The sequence below is a fragment of the Leptinotarsa decemlineata genome, unplaced genomic scaffold (genome assembly GCF_025532065.1).
Source record: "Leptinotarsa decemlineata unplaced genomic scaffold, Ldec_3_MD MMD2_tig00000010_RagTag_RagTag, whole genome shotgun sequence".
Lineage (NCBI taxonomy): Eukaryota > Metazoa > Arthropoda > Insecta > Coleoptera > Chrysomelidae > Leptinotarsa > Leptinotarsa decemlineata.
In genome coordinates this window covers 7,558,681-7,576,662 of record NW_027412538.1, presented here as the reverse complement: position 1 = coordinate 7,576,662, position 17,982 = coordinate 7,558,681, and the positions used below count along the sequence as shown (strand labels likewise).

Below are 17,982 nucleotides of genomic sequence, written 5' to 3'. Positions count from 1 at the left end.
ATTGGGTCCAAGTATAACATCAGAACCTGCTTCAGATCTGGGAACACTATCCGTAGCAGCCTCACGAAAACCAGGCCACCAAACGAGGACTGCGATTCCAAGAATTGCATTTACCGGATGCCCTGCGAGTGCGGAGAACCATACATCGGTGAAACTAAGAGACCAGTGAAAGTTCGCATTGCCGAGCACAAGAAACACACACAGCGAAGAGAAACCAGCAAATCCGGAATAGCAGAGCATGTTTGGACTCATCAACATAACATCAAGTGGGCTCAAGCTGAAATCATCCACAAGGAGGAACACTGGTTTAGGAGAAAATTCAAAGAAGCCGCATATATGCTGTTCAACAACGCGTTGAGACAAGCTAGCGTAGAGATACGTAACATATGGAAACCTCTAATCAAGCGGAACACGATCAACTTCCGCCAAACGGTCAGCTCTCGCTAAAACCAGTGAAGCGGAGAGAGGTAAGAGGGGATAGATGAAAGCACTCGAATGACCAGTTATCCAGTTATCACCCGAAGACGATTGTGGTTACTAACAATCGAAACTTCGTGAAGTAACTTTGTTTGGAATCTTTCAATTTTTAGTTTTCATTTCTTGTTATTATTTTTTTTTTATTTTCAGCTCGTGTTAATAGTTAATTTTTTTTTGTTTGTTGCTTGTATGTTATTTCATTGTTAATTCAGTTTTTTCCTTAATAAAATTGTTATTTTTCAGCGAATCTTTTTAATTTTTTACAGATTCTTTCACGGATTTCAAATCAATTTATATCACATTAGACAACGGAAGTCCGAACTAATGAAGGATGCTTATTCTTATTTGACATGAAGATTCTTTTGCTTGGTTCCCATCGATCTTCATCAGATGAAGTAATATTTCTTATAAAATATTTCATCACTATTCACAATCATTAAAATTTTACATGCCTTCAAAAAAAATAGTTCAACATGTAATTTCCAAATATATCCTATTTGTATACCCTGTCTGTTGAAAAAATAAGACGGGTCCCTTCAATCCTATGAAGAGAAAAAGTCTTAGAGGGCCAAATCTGGTCAATATGGCGGCCCATGATTACGGTGTTGTTTTTGGCCAGACAATTACGAACAAGCAATGACGAATGGCACCCAGCATTGCAAAGCGCCAAAACGAAGTCAAGTCATCCAAATCGCGCGGGAAGTATGCGCGAACCCTCCATTGGTGAAAGCGCGCGAAAAATCAGCACTATAAATGACACGGCAGAAATGAGAGCTTCAGTTAGAGTTGACACTCCAAGAAGAGTACTTCGACCACGCCACTGAAGATGACTGCCACAGTTGCAGTTGAAACGTTTGGAGATTATAACCAAAGAAGACCATGGCAAAACCCGGAAACCAACCAAAACACCGAACATTTTCTTCGTATTGCTTCTCGCAAGCAGCGCATAACTTCAAGATGATACTCCCCATTGAACCTTGATATTTGACCGAACTTGGCGTGCTTTTTTTGGAATTAGCTCTCCTGGGCTCTTCCATTGGGTTAGGTTAGGTCTAAAGTGAGTGGATCTATTCGACCCTCCACCGCAACCCCCAAGGGTTTATTGTGGCTCACATCTATTCACACTCGGCCAAATAAACCCAGCTTCTGGACGAAGCCGATTAGTTTGTTTGGTAAGTGGTCTTTCAGGTCAGATGGTAAGAATACGGCTCTGCCGAACTCTAAGAACCTGATTCGGTCCCCAGCGGGGCAGGCATAAAGTATATGCTCTGCTGTTTCATCATTTTCCAAACAGAAGCGACCCACATTGTCTTCCGACAGTCCAAGTCTGTGCATATGATGATTCAAATGACAGAGACCTGTAAGAAGGCCTGCTATACATCGTAATTCATCCCTACTGTAGTCCAACAACTGTTTGGTATCAAGCTTCGAAGGGTGAATAAACGCCTTGGAGTGAGTCAATCCTGGAAGATTCTGCCAGAAGTCCATGAATCTTCTTGTCATCCAGGTGTTCAATGTTTGCTTGACAAAGCCTTAAGTTATGCCAATGACAGGTTCTGGTCTGATAAAGCTGCTTGCAGGACCCTTCTTTGCAAGGGAGTCAGCAGCTTCAATGCCTTCCAGGCCAGGAATCCAGACCAGAGACAATCTGTAGAGTCTTCCTATCGAGGAGAGTCGTTTTTGGCAATTTGTTGCCAATTTAGACGTTGCTCGGTAGGAGCCAAGAGCTACCAACGCCGCCTGACTGTCCGAGAATATTTTTATTGACTTGTGTGTGAGGTTGGATTTATCCAATCTCTCCGCACACAATTCAATAGCGTAAATTTCCGCTTGAAATACAGTCGCATAAGTTCCTGCACCAGAACCGGAAGGTGTTTTTGGTCCATCTGTGAACCAACAACTATCTGCTCTTAATATTTCCTTCTCCCGGAGGATCCAGTCCTCTCTACTCGGGAACAGTACTTTATAAGGCAGGTCGTAGTTGACAGTTGGAGGCATAAAGTCAGAGGTCATTTCCAGAATGCTGTGACTTCCAGTGTCAACCAAAAGTCTGTTGCACTCTGCATTAAATTGATTTGTGCAATTGGCAATGTGCACAAGTCTGTATGCAGTCCATCTAGCCTCTCTCTCCAGAAAAATGTGGAGAGAAGATAGATCTAGAAGAAGGATCTCCATGGCCGATGAAGGTGTGGTACTGATGGGAAATAAAAGCACCTAAAGGCTGGTTTCCAACCCAAAAGAGGTTAGATTTCAATCTTGCTGAAGTGCCTAGCAGCTGGATTGAGGACCGTTTACTTAAGAAACGGGGGTGGAAGGAAAGGGTCGCCAGGTCCAAACCTGCAGAAATGATTCCGTAAGGAGGGAGCTTGCGAAACGGGGGTGGAAGGAAAGGGTCGCCAGGTCCAAACCTGCAGAAATGATTCCGTAAGGAGGGAGCTTGCGACCTGGGCACACAACCCGGGAGGGGGCATGGGGGGGGGGATTGGGCTCTCTGGTATTAGGACGATTGGACTTTGGTTTTGATGTCATAACCTCATACCCATGAATCGTCACCAGATATGACCCTTTAAGCAAATGTGGATCGCCGACATTCAACAATTCCTGAGCGATGCTCATGCGACGGTTTTTTTTGGTCAACATTCAGCAATTTCGGAACCAACTTCGCCGCCGCGTACATCATGCCCTAAATTTCCGAGAGAATTGCATGGCAAGAGCCAACCGATATGCCGACATCCTCAGCAACTTCTCTAATAGTAATTAGACGATTCTCCATAATAATTTTCTTCATTTGAATTGAAATGGTATATTTTCAGGAGAGATTAATTTTTGGGAAAAAAAGTTTTTGGCTTTTCCCTACTCCATCTTTATAGAAAAAAAAATGTGGGAATCTTCCAAAGAAAGGAAGAAAGCTGGAGCGTCCATGGCGATCATCGTCATTCACATCTTCTCGACTTTCCGTGAAAAGCTTGAACCAAAATTCAATTCAAAATATACTTTATTGTCTGAAGAATGAATTCTTATTGACAAAGCATTGTGCGAAATATAAGTAACATATAAATGAAATCACAAAAGTATCACGAAAGTAAAATCACTAAAAGTAAGTGATAACATGAACTGAAAAGGGACATGTAAATAACAATAACTTAATACAAACATTCAAGATATAAGAACATGATGAATAAAATGAAGTAAATCAATTTAAACTAAACTGAATCAAATCAATAAAATCAATCAATCAATCAATCAATCAATTTATTTCATGAAAAGCAATGTTTACATTGGAAATTTACAAAGAATAAAGAAATTACAAGAAATAAACAAGAACCCTACAAAAGATAATCTTGTCCGTAGGGATTAATGTTGATTTTATTCACTTATCCTTAAGTTATTATGTGCGGTTTCTCGACTAAGTGAGATTAACATGATAGCTATTAGTGGAAAACTCTACAATGTTCAAAGTGTGGTTAGTATATTATGTATATTAAAGTATAAAACTTATAAAACACATTTCACATAATAAATATTAGCAATAAATTTAACATATATAAAGTATGGTTAGTAAGTATAATTCAGAATTCACATCAAAATTGTTTTTTATTTTTAATATATTCAGAGACAAAATTGTACATATATACATTGAGATTGGTAATTCAGTCAATTTATTATTCCCAGAATTGAAGAACTAGATGATACATGTGTACACATCGGTCGGTCGGTAGCCAAGCGGTTCGGCGTGGGTGCTTTGTTCACTCACTCGAATTGACTGCCGTGTTGGTCGGTGGTTCAAGCCCTAGTCTGAACGATCGATCTTCACTTGCTATCGTCCAACCCGTGTTAGGAATCACACGTTAAAAGGTAAGACCTCGTTAATCCTTAGCTCGCACAAGTTTCAACTTCTGAGGGTTATCGTTCGTAGGGGTGCGACAGCTGGTTAACGGAAAAACATATTTCAAACAGATTTTAAACAGACAGCTATACACATATACATACAGTGTGGCCCTTTTTTAATGGAAACACCCCCCTAAAATTTGAAGTTGTAAACCGATTTTAATATTTTTTTTTTAAATGTCAAGTACTAAAATGTCTACCTTGGGACAAAATTTGAAATGTTTACTAAAGTTTCAGGGCATACTACGATATTTTTTCTTGTTCGAAAATCGGGATTTTTTATTAGCGATTTTTTTTTTGGACTTTTTTCTCTGGGGACTTCTCACACAAAAGGTTTACAAAAACCGCTTGAGAGATAGAAATGAACTTTGTGCAAGAATTCGACAGGTATGTGCAGATATTAGCCCTCAAGAACTAGGGAACGTAATCAGAAAAATTCGTAAGCGCTACGACACATGTATCGAAATACGTGGTGGATTAGTAGAGGCTACTAGAATATGAGTTAGAATTAATTGTTCCACTGAATCGAAACATTTCAATAATTAGTTATTAGTTACGTTTATTAAAATTTTTTGCTTCTTGTTAGTTGAATTGTGTTAATGTAATTCCGTTATTTTCATTAAAAATATTTATGCTATTTGTTTTTTTTTTCATTTGACAGCACTTTATTGTTGAAATCATTAATAAAATTATATATTGTGACTGTTAGCTGTGTAAGTTTTCGAATTTTTGAGTTGTCATAACTTTGTTAATAATGAATATTTTTTCATGAAATTTTGGTCACACCTATTTAGAGGCACTCTGAATCCCGATTTTCGACTAAGAAAAAATATTGTAGTATGCCCTGAAACTTTAATAAACATTTTAAATTTTGTCCTAAGGTAGACCTTTTAGTACTTGACATTTGAAAAAAAATTATTAAAATCGATTTTCGACTAAGAAAAAATATCGTAGTATGCCCTGAAACTTTAATAAACATTTCAAATTTTGTCCCAAGGTAGACCTTTTAGTACTTGACATTAAAAAAAAATTATTAAAATCGATTTACAACTTCAAATTTTAGGGGGGTGTTTCCATTAAAAATGGGCACACTGTATTTATTTCCGCAGATATTACAAATAGTCATACTCAATTAAAATTATCATTGTAGAATTCTGCTAAGCTATAATAAGGTCTCACAAAAAGCAAGTTTTTCAATTCTTTCTTAAGAGCGCTAAGGTCATTTATGGTTCTTATAGCTTGAGGAAGGTGATTGAACATTTTGAGACCGTTGTGAATAATGGAATCTTTAACTAGGGTCGAAGAAGGAAGCGGTAATTTAAAGCTGAATCTTTGCCTGGTTTGATACATTGGCTCGTCCAAGTTGTTAAAAAAGTTCCTATTTTCAAAGAGAAGGCAGATTGTCTCAAAAATAAATAAGGAGACCACAGTTAGGATTCTGTTAGAGACAAAAAGAGGCAGACAAGAGTCCCTAGGCTTGGCTTATGTTGACTTACGTTTTTTTTCTTTTTAGTATATTATATTGCAAGTAATAAGGTTATCCTTGTAATTAGACCTATGTGGTCTGTTAGAATAAATAAATAAATGATATTCTTTTCATGTTTAAAACGTCGCTTGTGAGTACATTATTTCTCTCATTTCAGGACAATGGGTCCTTTGAAGGAAGAATACTGTAGTCCAACAATCAGTCGTTACTCACATCGGAGACCTATGTCTGAAGTGCAGCCAGCCAATCAAATATCGGGCCATCTAACGACCGAAAGGCCTGATGTTCTACCTGGGCCAAGTGATATGACTGACTCAATTCCGGAATCCTATAATAAGGAAGTTACAGTTAGAAGAAAAGATTCTGTGGCAAGGATGACTTGGGATGGTCTGTCTTACGTTGTGACGGTAAGATTTATTTCTCAATATTGATCCGACAAATTAGTGCAAGGGAACAATAGTAAAACAAGTTAGGTCCTTTTCTCATGGGGCGAAACGGTTTGGCAGCGTGAGAGACTGGATCTTCAAGCGATATAAATGTCTTACTCGAACTATGTCCACTTGTCAACTAGTCATTTCACTACTTCAATATGTACTTACCGGTATTTATTTAGTTGTTATTAGGCTCTCACTTTTGTATGTTTTGTACTTATTGGCCTGTTTATGAACCTTGTGTTCCAAAAGACCAATAGATATAACTTTTTATTTGTGTTGAATGACAACAAATTTGCATTACACCATTGTTTAATTTCTCTGAGGTCATTACAGATACTTTCGAATAAATTTTGTAAATTTTTATTATGCCACAAAAGTGTGGTAACACCTGCAAAAATGGTAAAAATACCAGAAATACGTACAATAGCCCGGTCATTTATACTTACTAAAAAGAGTATCGGTCCTAAGATCGATCCCTGAGGCACTCTCGCTTTCACATTCTTTATACTTGAACAACGATTGGTTTCAACAAGCTATCTACGTTCTTTAAGGTAGGTCTCAAATCATTACAGGCAGTTTCCAGCGATTCCATTATGATGTAGCTTCCGCAACAGTATTCTGTGGTTAACACAATCAAAAGTTTTATTATCAAAATGTTTCTATTTCAGACGCTAACCAGACAAAGACCTAGACCACGGTCTCGAACGTCTCAATCGTCCAGGAGTTTTCCACCAGAAACACCAATCACTCCTTCTTCGCCGGAAGAAGAAGAAGTATTCTTTGAAAAGCCTACGCCGTTTTTTCCACACACTCCCGAAGCTGGTGGTGACACAGTCGATAGAGGAGAATCTAATCAACCCATTCCTAGAGACAGAATCAGGTATGCAGAACCACCCTCAGGAGGTTGGAGAATAAGGGATTCTGATGATGTAGTGTTGAGACATGGACATAGTCGACCTAATATAGGAGGGTCACGAATACCGTCTAATATGTTCGACAGAGTTTTGGATAATTCAGACAGAAGGCAGTATGGAATGGGATGGGCTGGTAAAATGTTTGGGTAAGTCATAACATTTATGTTTTTTTTTCAATTCCAACAATATTTTTCATTTCACGTATTTTATTTCCAACCTGTTTGCCTTCGTGAAGTTTTTTGTGTAGTTCAATTTATACTTCACTGTAATACTCCACAGTATTGGAAATGGTCTCTTCACTCTTATATCAGTTACGTTTGGGAAATAAGACTTAACAGTTTTTCATAGTTGAAATTTCATTTATTTTTTTGTATGTCTTATTTGAATTAGCAGATGCTTTCTTCACTTGGACAAAAATATTTAAATTTGCAGTAACCCCAACCGTGATCTGTAATTTTCAGTCTACTATTTATGTCATTTGTATTTCCAGCCGATCCTTCAGGAAATCAGTAACACAGGATATAAAAATACAAGAACAACTTGATGACATGGAAGACCATCGACCTATGTTCACATATTGGGTAACTACTGTACAAATTTTAGTACTGTTCATCTCTATATTTTGTTACGGATTTGGACAATTTGGAGTAGATCTTCAGTCTAAATCTTCGCAAGTTTTAGTGACAAGCTTATCTCTACAACAAGTAGACTATATGGAACCAGCCAATTTCTGGTAAGTCAGAGTTCAATTCACAAAGATTCCTTCACGAATTAATAAACCTTGTATGGCAAGTATTCCCAGTTCAAAAGAAACTAATATACTGTGGAGTATGATCAAATTGTTATCATTTCAAAGAAGCATGTAACATATTGATAGAATCTGTGACCAAACATTGAATGTAAGAACTAAAGATACTTCTATGCTAGGAATCGCACTCTGAATGGTAAGACCTCGTCATTCCGTAGATCGCACTAGTTTCGATTTCTGAGCTGATTAATGAAAAAATATATTCCAACAGATTTTTCAAGTTATCCACTAATTCACCTTCAATAGCAGCTTTAAAAATCTACTTATGCAAAATGAACATAGAGATGTGACACATTTTAAAAAAGACTTGAAAAATTTTTTATTGGAGAAATGTTTTTATTCACTTCCAGAATTTTAAATTTTTGTATATGACTGTCTTATTTTATATTTATATTTTATTTTCTCTTTAATACTTTTAATAACCCACAGAATTAGGCTTGACAATTTCCATACATATAACTGTCAACGATAAATGAAGATTTATTAAAATGGGATCTTGGAGTGTTCTCTTTAAAAAAAAAATTGAAGGATTTAATATTTAGTGGTTATTTCCAGACATAGCATTAGTATTAATAGTATTAACGATCCTATGAGATTGATGCTGTTATATAGATTTATGTATGTGTATATATGTATGTATATGTATATATTTTTCTGTTTTCTCTTCCACAGTAGTATTAACATTACTGTGAGATTGGTGCTGTGATAGTTTTCTTTATCTTCTTTTCAAATTTTATATATCTAGAAAAAATACTTTATTTTTTTAAATTTGAGTAACTTATAATAATTGATTCTCATATTCATTTTCTTGTAATTGATTTATATATGTATCTTTTTTATGGCCTAAATAGCTTCCTTAAGCTCAAGGCCTTAACCATAATATGTACTATGTAGAATTTTGTACTCACATTTGTAGTTTACGCAATTTATGGAATAAATAAATAAAATAGACAAATTAGAATTTTCTGGGTGTCATATGAAACACCTAGGTTGGCTCCAATATAAGAAATGTACCGTCAATTTAAGAGGAAGATGTTCAACTTGCATTCAATGATAGTATCTGAATTTCAAATGTTCATTGTTAAGTAATACTCATTTTGAGTATCTGAACATGCACTTTATAATAAATAATAATATTTAACAGGTTGGGTCCAAGAGCTGGTGATTTAATACATCTCGGAGCTAAATTCGCGCCCTGCATGAGAATCGACAATAAAATCAAGAAAGAAATTGAAAAAATTCAAGCGAAGGAACGAGAGACGGCGTGCTGTATAAGGAACGACGATTCAGGATGTGTACAATCTTCCCAAGCTGACTGCTCGGTAAGAATCATTTTCTTTAATTACAGAAACTTGGAAAAAATAAATCTCTATACTTCAGCGCGTCTCTGAATCATTATATTAGTAAGTCTCCCTGAATTTGGTATAACTGCCTATTCCTGAACAAACTGAACTGGTTGATAGATTTTCTTATTCCTTCGTGATAAGTTAAAACCACTGTCAGACAAAAATATTAGCAATATTCTATTGCTTTTTCTGCAGTCTTCACATTAATAAGCTATTTGTATATCTCTCTATTTTCGCCCAAATGCCTAAAATCCTTTCTTAGAATCGAATAAAAGGAATCGATATTTATTGCTCGAACATATACAGTGCATTTCTTTAATGTCCTCTCCCCTTTTATTTTTTGAACAGGTCAACTCAAAAAATTGAAATTTGGGATAATGAAATGAATGCACGAATACTTTATTTTGAAGTGAAATTGACAAACTGTACTTTCAAGATGGCGACTGGGCACCATCTGGGAAAAAAAATTAAAGGAAAAGGGGGGTCTTGTGATACATCATTTTGAAGCTCCTGACGAATACTTAACAACCCTAGAATATGAAGTCAATATCTTCATCTACTACAAAATGGCGGAACATTTTATAATTTCCTGAAGACAAACATATTAATATCGATATTTCTAGAAATATTCCTTTTTATCTGCCATATGGCAATTTCAACAACCCGATAAGGTTTCTTGAGTTATTTTTTGTTTATAAAAACTACAAAAATTGTCAGTACGACAATGAACATTGTTCAGTTAGAATATTCTCATTTAGTTTTCGGTTTTACTAGTAGAAAGGTACCACGTCAACAATCCCTAAAATGGTCTCCCTAAAATTCACAACTACCGGTAGTGTACATAATAAAAAGCCCCCAGGTCATCCGTCCATTCCAGAAGAACAGCAACAGCAAATAATTGGTGAGATGGTAGTAAATCCTGAACAGTCTACTTATTCTGTTGCGAATGTTTGTGAGGTGTCTCCTTCTACTGTGTGGAGACTTTTGAAGAGGAATAGGTATCATACATACAAAATTAAAATGGTACACCAATCAACTGAAGATGACCCTGATCTGCGAAATCATGATGGAAACCATTGCAAGGCATCCTACCTATCTCCACAATATTTGTTTTAGTGACAAATGTACATTTATTTTAAACGGTAATGTTCACGTACAAAATTGCTGTTATTGGAGTGACACCAACCCTCATGGTTTCCGGGAAACGCATACCCAATATCCAGGAAAAATTAACGTTTGGGCAGGAATATTGGGAAACCATATTGTATAGGACCTCTATTTACTGATCAAAATTTAACAGGGGAACTGTATTTGAATATGCTGGAAACTACTGTTGACCCTCTCGTCACTGAAAACGTAAAAGTGAATCCTAATGAATTCGATATGGATATTGTATTCCAACAAGATGGAGCACCACCACATTACTCCAGACAAGTAAGAAACTATTTGGACTATCTGTCACAAGACCCCACTTTCCATTTAATTTTTTCCAGATGGCGCCCAGTCGCCATCTTGAAAGTTCCATCTGTCAATTTCACTTCACAATAAAGTATTCATGCATTAATTTCATTATCCCAAATTTCAATTTTTCTAGTTGGAACATATAATATTTGAAAGTTATGATTTCATTTATTTTGTTTCTTTTCAATTTCATTTCAGTTGGATATAATCGTGATTTTGTTGTTGTAATTGGGATAAGATATACAGGGCGTATCATCGATAGGTGGGTTGACGATAACTATGTTCAATAAATGTGTATGTTCAATAAATAAATGTGTCTGGGTTAATTCAACAACCAGTATCTCCTAGTCGATCAAATGGAATGAGGAAATGTTTTAACCAAATATCCTTGAGGATACTGTATTTTTATTTGGTCTTCACAAGTTTAACAACAGTGCTTCTTCTATACAGGGGTAAACAAAACTCGGGATTAGGCTTTTCAAATGGAACACTCTGTACATAGGACAATCCCAGAATAGTCCACACTATGAGCTTTCAGCAAATGTAGGGATTCACTAATTTATTTCCATCGAAAATATATCTAATTCTTAAGGGAAGTATGAAAAAATCATTAAATAGAAGCAAATAGATTTTTTTATTCAGCACTGGACAACACAAGTAACAAAATGAAAACAAATAATTTCCAATCTTCCATTTCAAGTTATGCACAAATGTAGTATATCACCAATTTCCCTTCGAACTTCAAATAAAGTTGATCTTGTAATAGACCAAAAAACTATCCTTTTCTTCATGTCTTCTGGTGTCCTTCGTTTCTCCCGATAGACCTCTCCTTTAACATATTCCCATGGATAGAAATCTAGAGGTGTGAGGTCTGGGGATCTTGCAGGCCGGTGATTGGGTCCATTTCTTCCTACGGCATCTGTTCAAAAACCTTACCAGATTTTGGTTGTGGGAAGGCGCACCATCATGTGGTTAATATAATTTATGCCTTGTGTAAATCCGTACATTCTTCAACAAATTTGATGACTCATTTCAGAGGAAATCTTTACAAGTTCTACATTCAGAGGCCCATCAAAGAAATATCGTCCTATGGCCTGATCCCCCCCCAAACATTTATCGACCATCTGTTTTGGTTATCGACTTCTCCCATTGAGTATATTGTCTATTTACCATGTCTTTACTTTTGATTGTGGACTCGTTAAAAAAACATATCACGAAGACCAGAATACTTTCTAAATTTCATCAAGATTTATATAACATAAAAATTATTTGTTGCTATTTTATGTGGATCTTATGTCAATTTCTTTTTTTTTTTTCAATTTGCTTAGTTAAGAGGACTCAGACCAACGGTAAGTTATGTATATAAACTGTTTTGTAGTTTTTATATTGCTTCAAAAGCAATGCTTTCAAATATTTCCAAGCCTACTTGTAAATCGGAAATGTTTTTTGATAGGACAGAATTGCTATTGGCTAATTTCGCATCTTCTCATTTTATAAAACAATTTGTTTGCATGATTGTAGTCGAATAATAATAAAATTCAGTTGCAACACTACTTATATTCCAGAAAACAATTTCTACATGGAAAAAATGGTCCATGGGAGATGCTGGACCTGGAGGCAGAATATCTGGTTCAGTATGTGGCCTAGATCCAAAGTGAGTTTATATTTTTGATTTTTCATTTCAGAATAATTGGTATTTTGAAAATCTTGACCATCTTTAAAAAAAAATTCGTTTAGACCTGACTGATGAGTACAAATAAATTACTTTTTCATAACTTAGTACTGAACCAAACATAAATGTAGTTTACACATATTATTATTCATTTAAAATATTTACACGTGATTAGAATATTAATAAAACTTTTCTTGAAAAACAACCTGAGGTTATTAAACATTCATTTTCGACTCATCGGTGACATTGAATTTGAATTGAATCATCAATAATCTTACAGTACTTTTTTAAAATTTATGAAATGCAAAGAAAATAATAATTTATATCTCCTTTTTGACACCTAACCTAAATTACCTCCAACAGTGTTTGGGTAATTTCCAATCGTAAAATATAGGCATCATTATATATTAAAAAAATTCTAAAAACCATGATAGTAGAAAAAGTACAACTTCAACAATAGTGAAAAGATAAGTTCAAGCTCAACTCAGCATTCCTTTCCCTTTCATTTCATGTGCTGCACGTCACTGGTGTTTGGAAACGTTGTTTTTCTGAAGGCTTCTCTAATCTCCATTTCATTTCCTGATCATGCTAACTTAGTCACGCGTCAATAAAAGTGTCACAATTCTGGTGTTGTAACGTTTTTCTCATCAACTCTCTACCTCAGATTAAACACGTTACAATTCGACTATTAATAACTGAGATAAGGCTTCGCGCTTCGTTTCGAGGGCCACCATGTTTGTTTTTTTTTTGCCAATACGAATAGTTTCTACCATACCGGCAAGCAACCACCCCCACCCTACACAATCGCATGCTCTGCACGTGACTAACGATAGTGCCTTTTTGGCATGTCGTCATCTTTGTCAATAAATTCTGCAGATTCTCTTCCCCTTTCATTTCATGGTGCGAAGATTATGTTATTTTATAATTTGCTACTACTGTTAATATATTCAAATTTTCGATAGAATATGCTGATTCAAGAATGAATGATTATGTTCTGAGTTTGGCCGTTATGGAGATATAAATCCTTTATTTAGTAATGAAACTGCTAATACAATACATCTATAATCAAATACGACACCACAATGTGTTAGTCAACTGAACTCAGGAATAAAATTTGAAAGTATGAGTACTACTTAAAATATCACAGTTGTTAGTCAATATAAAACACAAACAAAATACAAATACACAATACAAAAAAAAAGTTTATACAGTCAAAATTTATATTATATAAAGACTAGTTCATTCACCCAATAGATGACTCTTCAACTTTCTTTTGAATAATGCAAGAGTGCTACATTCTTCAATATTTTTGTTCAAACTATTAAAAGCTAACATTCCTGCATGGTAAATGGATTTCTCAGTACACTTTTTATTTTTAACTCTTACATATATGTTATTACGCGTTCTTGTATTATAGTGATGATGATTCTCATTGTATTCAATATGCCTACTCAGGTATGTCGGTGATAGGTGATTATTCATTTTATATATCATTATCATTGTATAGTAATATATGAGATCTGTCACAGCCATCTATTGCAATTCCTTCAGCATTGCTTTGATTGGTGTCTCTCTTGGTTTTCTTAATATGATCCTCATGGCTCGGTTTTGCTGTTTTGTAATCTATCCATTTCGTTTTTATTGGCAGTATATATTATCGATGCACAAAATGTAAAATTTGGTGATATAAGTGTGTTATATATTATAATTTTTGTAGATTTTGTAAGTGTTGACGAAATCCTTCCTAGAAAGCTAACATTTCTTGAGATAGTTTTTATTACCTCTTGTACGTGTTCTTTGAATGTTAAGCCTCTATCAGTTAAGACTCCAAGATATTTCGTCGCACTAACGGTTTCTATTTCTATATTATCAATATGGATATTTAAATGTCTGCTTTCAAGTTCATGATATCCCGTTTTATTAGTAAATAACATGAATTTTGATTTATTACCATTTAATTTCAATACATTATAACACCACCGACTTATTTTTTGTAGTTCACTATTCATTGTATCTATCAAATGTTCCACATCATGTGCACAAGTGTGTCATCAGCAAAGAGATGAATTTTACACTTGTCTACCTCATTAACAATATCATTTATATATATTAGGAATAAGAGTAGTCCTAGTGTACTGCCCTGAGGTACTCCATTGTTATTGACAATTTCACAGGACGTTACATTATTAAGTTTTGTTACTTGTCTTCTACTATTTAGGTAATCTTCAAACCATTTATAGACTGTACCGGATATTCCATAATTTCTCAATTTAAGCAGGAGTCTTTTCCTATTTACTGTCTCAAAGGCTCTTTTCATGAAATAATTCAAAGAAACTGTGAAAGCATCATAATGGCACAGATGATGAGAAAACAAATTGAAAACACTAGAGTTGGTAGGAACTCAAGAAATATTATTTTTGTTTATATAGGTTTTGTGATGCTCCTGCAAGTGTACATCCTTATGAATGGCCTGACGATATTACTAAATGGCCGATATGTCGCAAAACAAATACCCAGTTCTCTATCCAGAAAAATTTACCCAAAGACAAGTTGGCAGAACATATGGTATGTGAGGTTATTGGACATCCCTGCTGCATGGGAATTCATGGACAATGCAAAATTGTTACCAAAGAATATTGTGATTTCGTACGAGGGACTTTTCATGAAGAAGCATCACTTTGCTCGCAAGTAAGTAAAATTTAGTAACTGTATTTCTTTCTGGTATAGGAATTCGATATGAAAACATAAATATGCCGAAAAATTTAAACCTTATCCAAAAGTTGCGAACCTTCGAGTATCAAAACGATAGTAAAAGCTGTATATTAAAGAAGCAAAATTTCGAGTTAGACTGCTTTCTCATTTTTTTTATAAATAATTCATTCTGCCATTCACTGCAGGGTTGTAGGTGTGGTTATACCTTCGTAATTGATCTCCTGAGCTTGAAAAATACTGAACTATCTGCAATTTGTTGCCGCTAAGAATCCCAAAAGCCTGTTGTTGTTCAGAAGGAAGGCGAGCAAAATATCTATCTCAATTTTACGTTCATCATCATCACTTTGTCCGGATTTCGTTGGTTATTTGATATTTATTTTTCAGGTTTCTTGCTTGAATGATGTATGTGGAATGATACCGTTCTATTTTCCTGACGTACCTGACCAGTTCTATAGATTATGGACATCACTATTTCTGCATGCTGGTATTCTACAATTATTCATAACTGTTCTGATCCAGTATTTCTTGATGAGAGACCTGGAGAAATTGACTGGTAGTTTGAGGATTGGTATCATCTACATTGGATCTGGTGTGGCAGGAAATTTAGCAAGCGCCATATTTGTACCCTATCGAGCTGACGTAAGTAGTTTTTATCTTCGGTATAACTTTGTTTTATTTTCAATCCACACACAATAATTGATCTAGGCTAACAGTGTTTCTTATTGATGAAATACCTTTTGTTCTAATTTTTTATTCGAATCTTTTGGAGTTAATTATGTTGAAAAATATTCAATTATAAGATATGAGAAACATTTTGAAGTGCCGTAGAAATACCCCTATTACTACCATGCTTAATGTTTTAAATTGGCAATCCATTTCCCGAAGACTATTATATTTCACAATGATTTTCGTATACAAAATATTGAACAATTCAGGACATTTTATTTCGAACAGTACATTATCTTTCATCATGATATTCACCACCACTTCATTCGAAATAATATTAATTTATATATTTAAACAGAACAAAAAACAGAAACACCAAGAATTCTTTGTTTTTCAAGGGTTTTGATCGGTTCGACAAATTACCAAATATAATTAAAAATAATCTCTGAACATGTTCAAAAATGAACTTAAGAAATTTGTTTTCAATGTTCAAATATAATAGATATTATGTGTTTGTTACCTGTAGCTACAATTTTCTTTCTTGCGATATTTATTATCATGTGTAGGTATCTTATTAATCAACTTTAAAATGTATTCATCCAATGTTTGTCATATATTTTTAAATCATTCCAATATGTAACAAATTTGAAACAAAAATATTAGAAATGTGTGTAAATTAGGATTTTCCTATTTCAAATAAAGATTATTATTTTTAAAGAAATGAACTTTAAATGTTCAAGCTATTCTCTACACAGTAGGTTGAATGGACTGACGCCTATCAGAAAACAACTACTTCACTGGCTAATACCAGGAACGGCGTTGGATTATATCCGACAGGCGTCAGTGCAGGGATCTGCACAGAAAATTTCCTGCATATGCAAATGGCAATACAACTGAAAGAGTCGACCTTCAATTTTGGAACAGGCACTCTTGCAGACCGGTTTTGGGCTCCTCAGCCACTCGTCAGTGCAAGATAGTGACCATCATCGACCGAAAGTCAATGATATTCTATAATTGAAAATCGAAATTCTTTCAGAGTATTTCATTCCTCGTCCTAAGTTCGAGCGAACAACAAAAATGTCACTCCATCTAGTGGACGAGGTACTAACCAACTGCATATCCGAAATTTGCCCGATTCCTCTGAATAAGGAAGAGAAACTTTCTTATTAGTCAGTGGGCTATATGCTTGAAGACCGGCAGTAAACAAATCTAAAGAAATGAACTTTAAATGTTCAAGCCAGTCTCGAATATACCTACACAGAAAAATTATTATTATACTTAATTTTCAATTGTTATTTCAGGTTGGACCAGCAGGATCACAATTTGGCTTATTGGCATGTCTCATAGTAGAAGTCTTGAATGCGTGGCCAATGTTGAAACATCCACACCAAGCTTTGTGTAAACTTCTTTCTATAACTTCCGCCCTCTTCCTTGTTGGTCTTTTACCTTGGGTCGACAACTATGCCCATTTATTTGGTTTTGTTTTTGGATTTTTACTTTCTTATGCCTTCTTACCTTTTATATCATTTGGTAATTATGACAGACACAAGAAAATATTTTTAATTTGGGTCTGCCTTGCTGCAGCTTGGCTTTTATTTATTTGTTTAGTTCTCTTGTTTTATATAATTCCTGTTTATGATTGCAAAGTTTGTTCGTACTTCAACTGTCTACCAATAACTAGAGATTTTTGTGCATCCCAAAATATCAATTTTAAAAAAGAGGAGCCTATAGTATGACAAAAAATTATACGGTTGTTAACCGTACTTTTCATTTTCAATTCACACTATTTTTTTTTTATTTCACAGAAATAAAGAACTTTATTATATTTTTACATTAATTTATAATTTTACCTCTCCTCCTATCGAAATCCCAACTCATCAAAAACCTAAGTATAAAGTGAGACGGTGTAATAGTGTGCTAATATTTTGTGAAAATGTGGTGTGTACTCATAATTCATCATCATTAATTATGCGATAAAAACATTGGATATGACTTTTGAGAGGAACGTTCTTCGTGAAATTTTTTTGAAAAGAAGTGTTTCATTATAAATCCATACTTTTAAAAACATGTGATAATGACGATATCTCGATTATATATTTAAGACACTCATTTATATAC

General features: G+C 34.7%; 1 protein-coding gene across 2 annotated transcripts in view; it reads left to right on the top strand.

The window, feature by feature from the left end:
* rho-5 (rhomboid-5) overlaps window positions 1-17,695 on the top strand; it is a 54,605-nt gene extending 36,910 nt beyond the window's left edge. The window contains exons 6-14 of one of the 2 annotated variants that reach the window (XM_074171326.1): window positions 6,009-6,258; window positions 6,954-7,345; window positions 7,690-7,932; window positions 9,152-9,329; window positions 12,143-12,163; window positions 12,380-12,468; window positions 14,916-15,174; window positions 15,583-15,837; window positions 17,166-17,695. In XM_074171326.1, coding sequence (XP_074027427.1) covers window positions 6,009-6,258; window positions 6,954-7,345; window positions 7,690-7,932; window positions 9,152-9,329; window positions 12,143-12,163; window positions 12,380-12,468; window positions 14,916-15,174; window positions 15,583-15,837; window positions 17,166-17,600 — 2,122 coding nt within the window. In that variant the 3' untranslated portion in view covers window positions 17,601-17,695. The remainder of the gene's footprint in view (window positions 1-6,008; window positions 6,259-6,953; window positions 7,346-7,689; window positions 7,933-9,151; window positions 9,330-12,142; window positions 12,164-12,379; window positions 12,469-14,915; window positions 15,175-15,582; window positions 15,838-17,165) is intronic. The other variant, XM_074171327.1, reaches the window with a different exon arrangement.
* The last annotated feature ends 287 nt before the right edge of the window (window positions 17,696-17,982 follow it).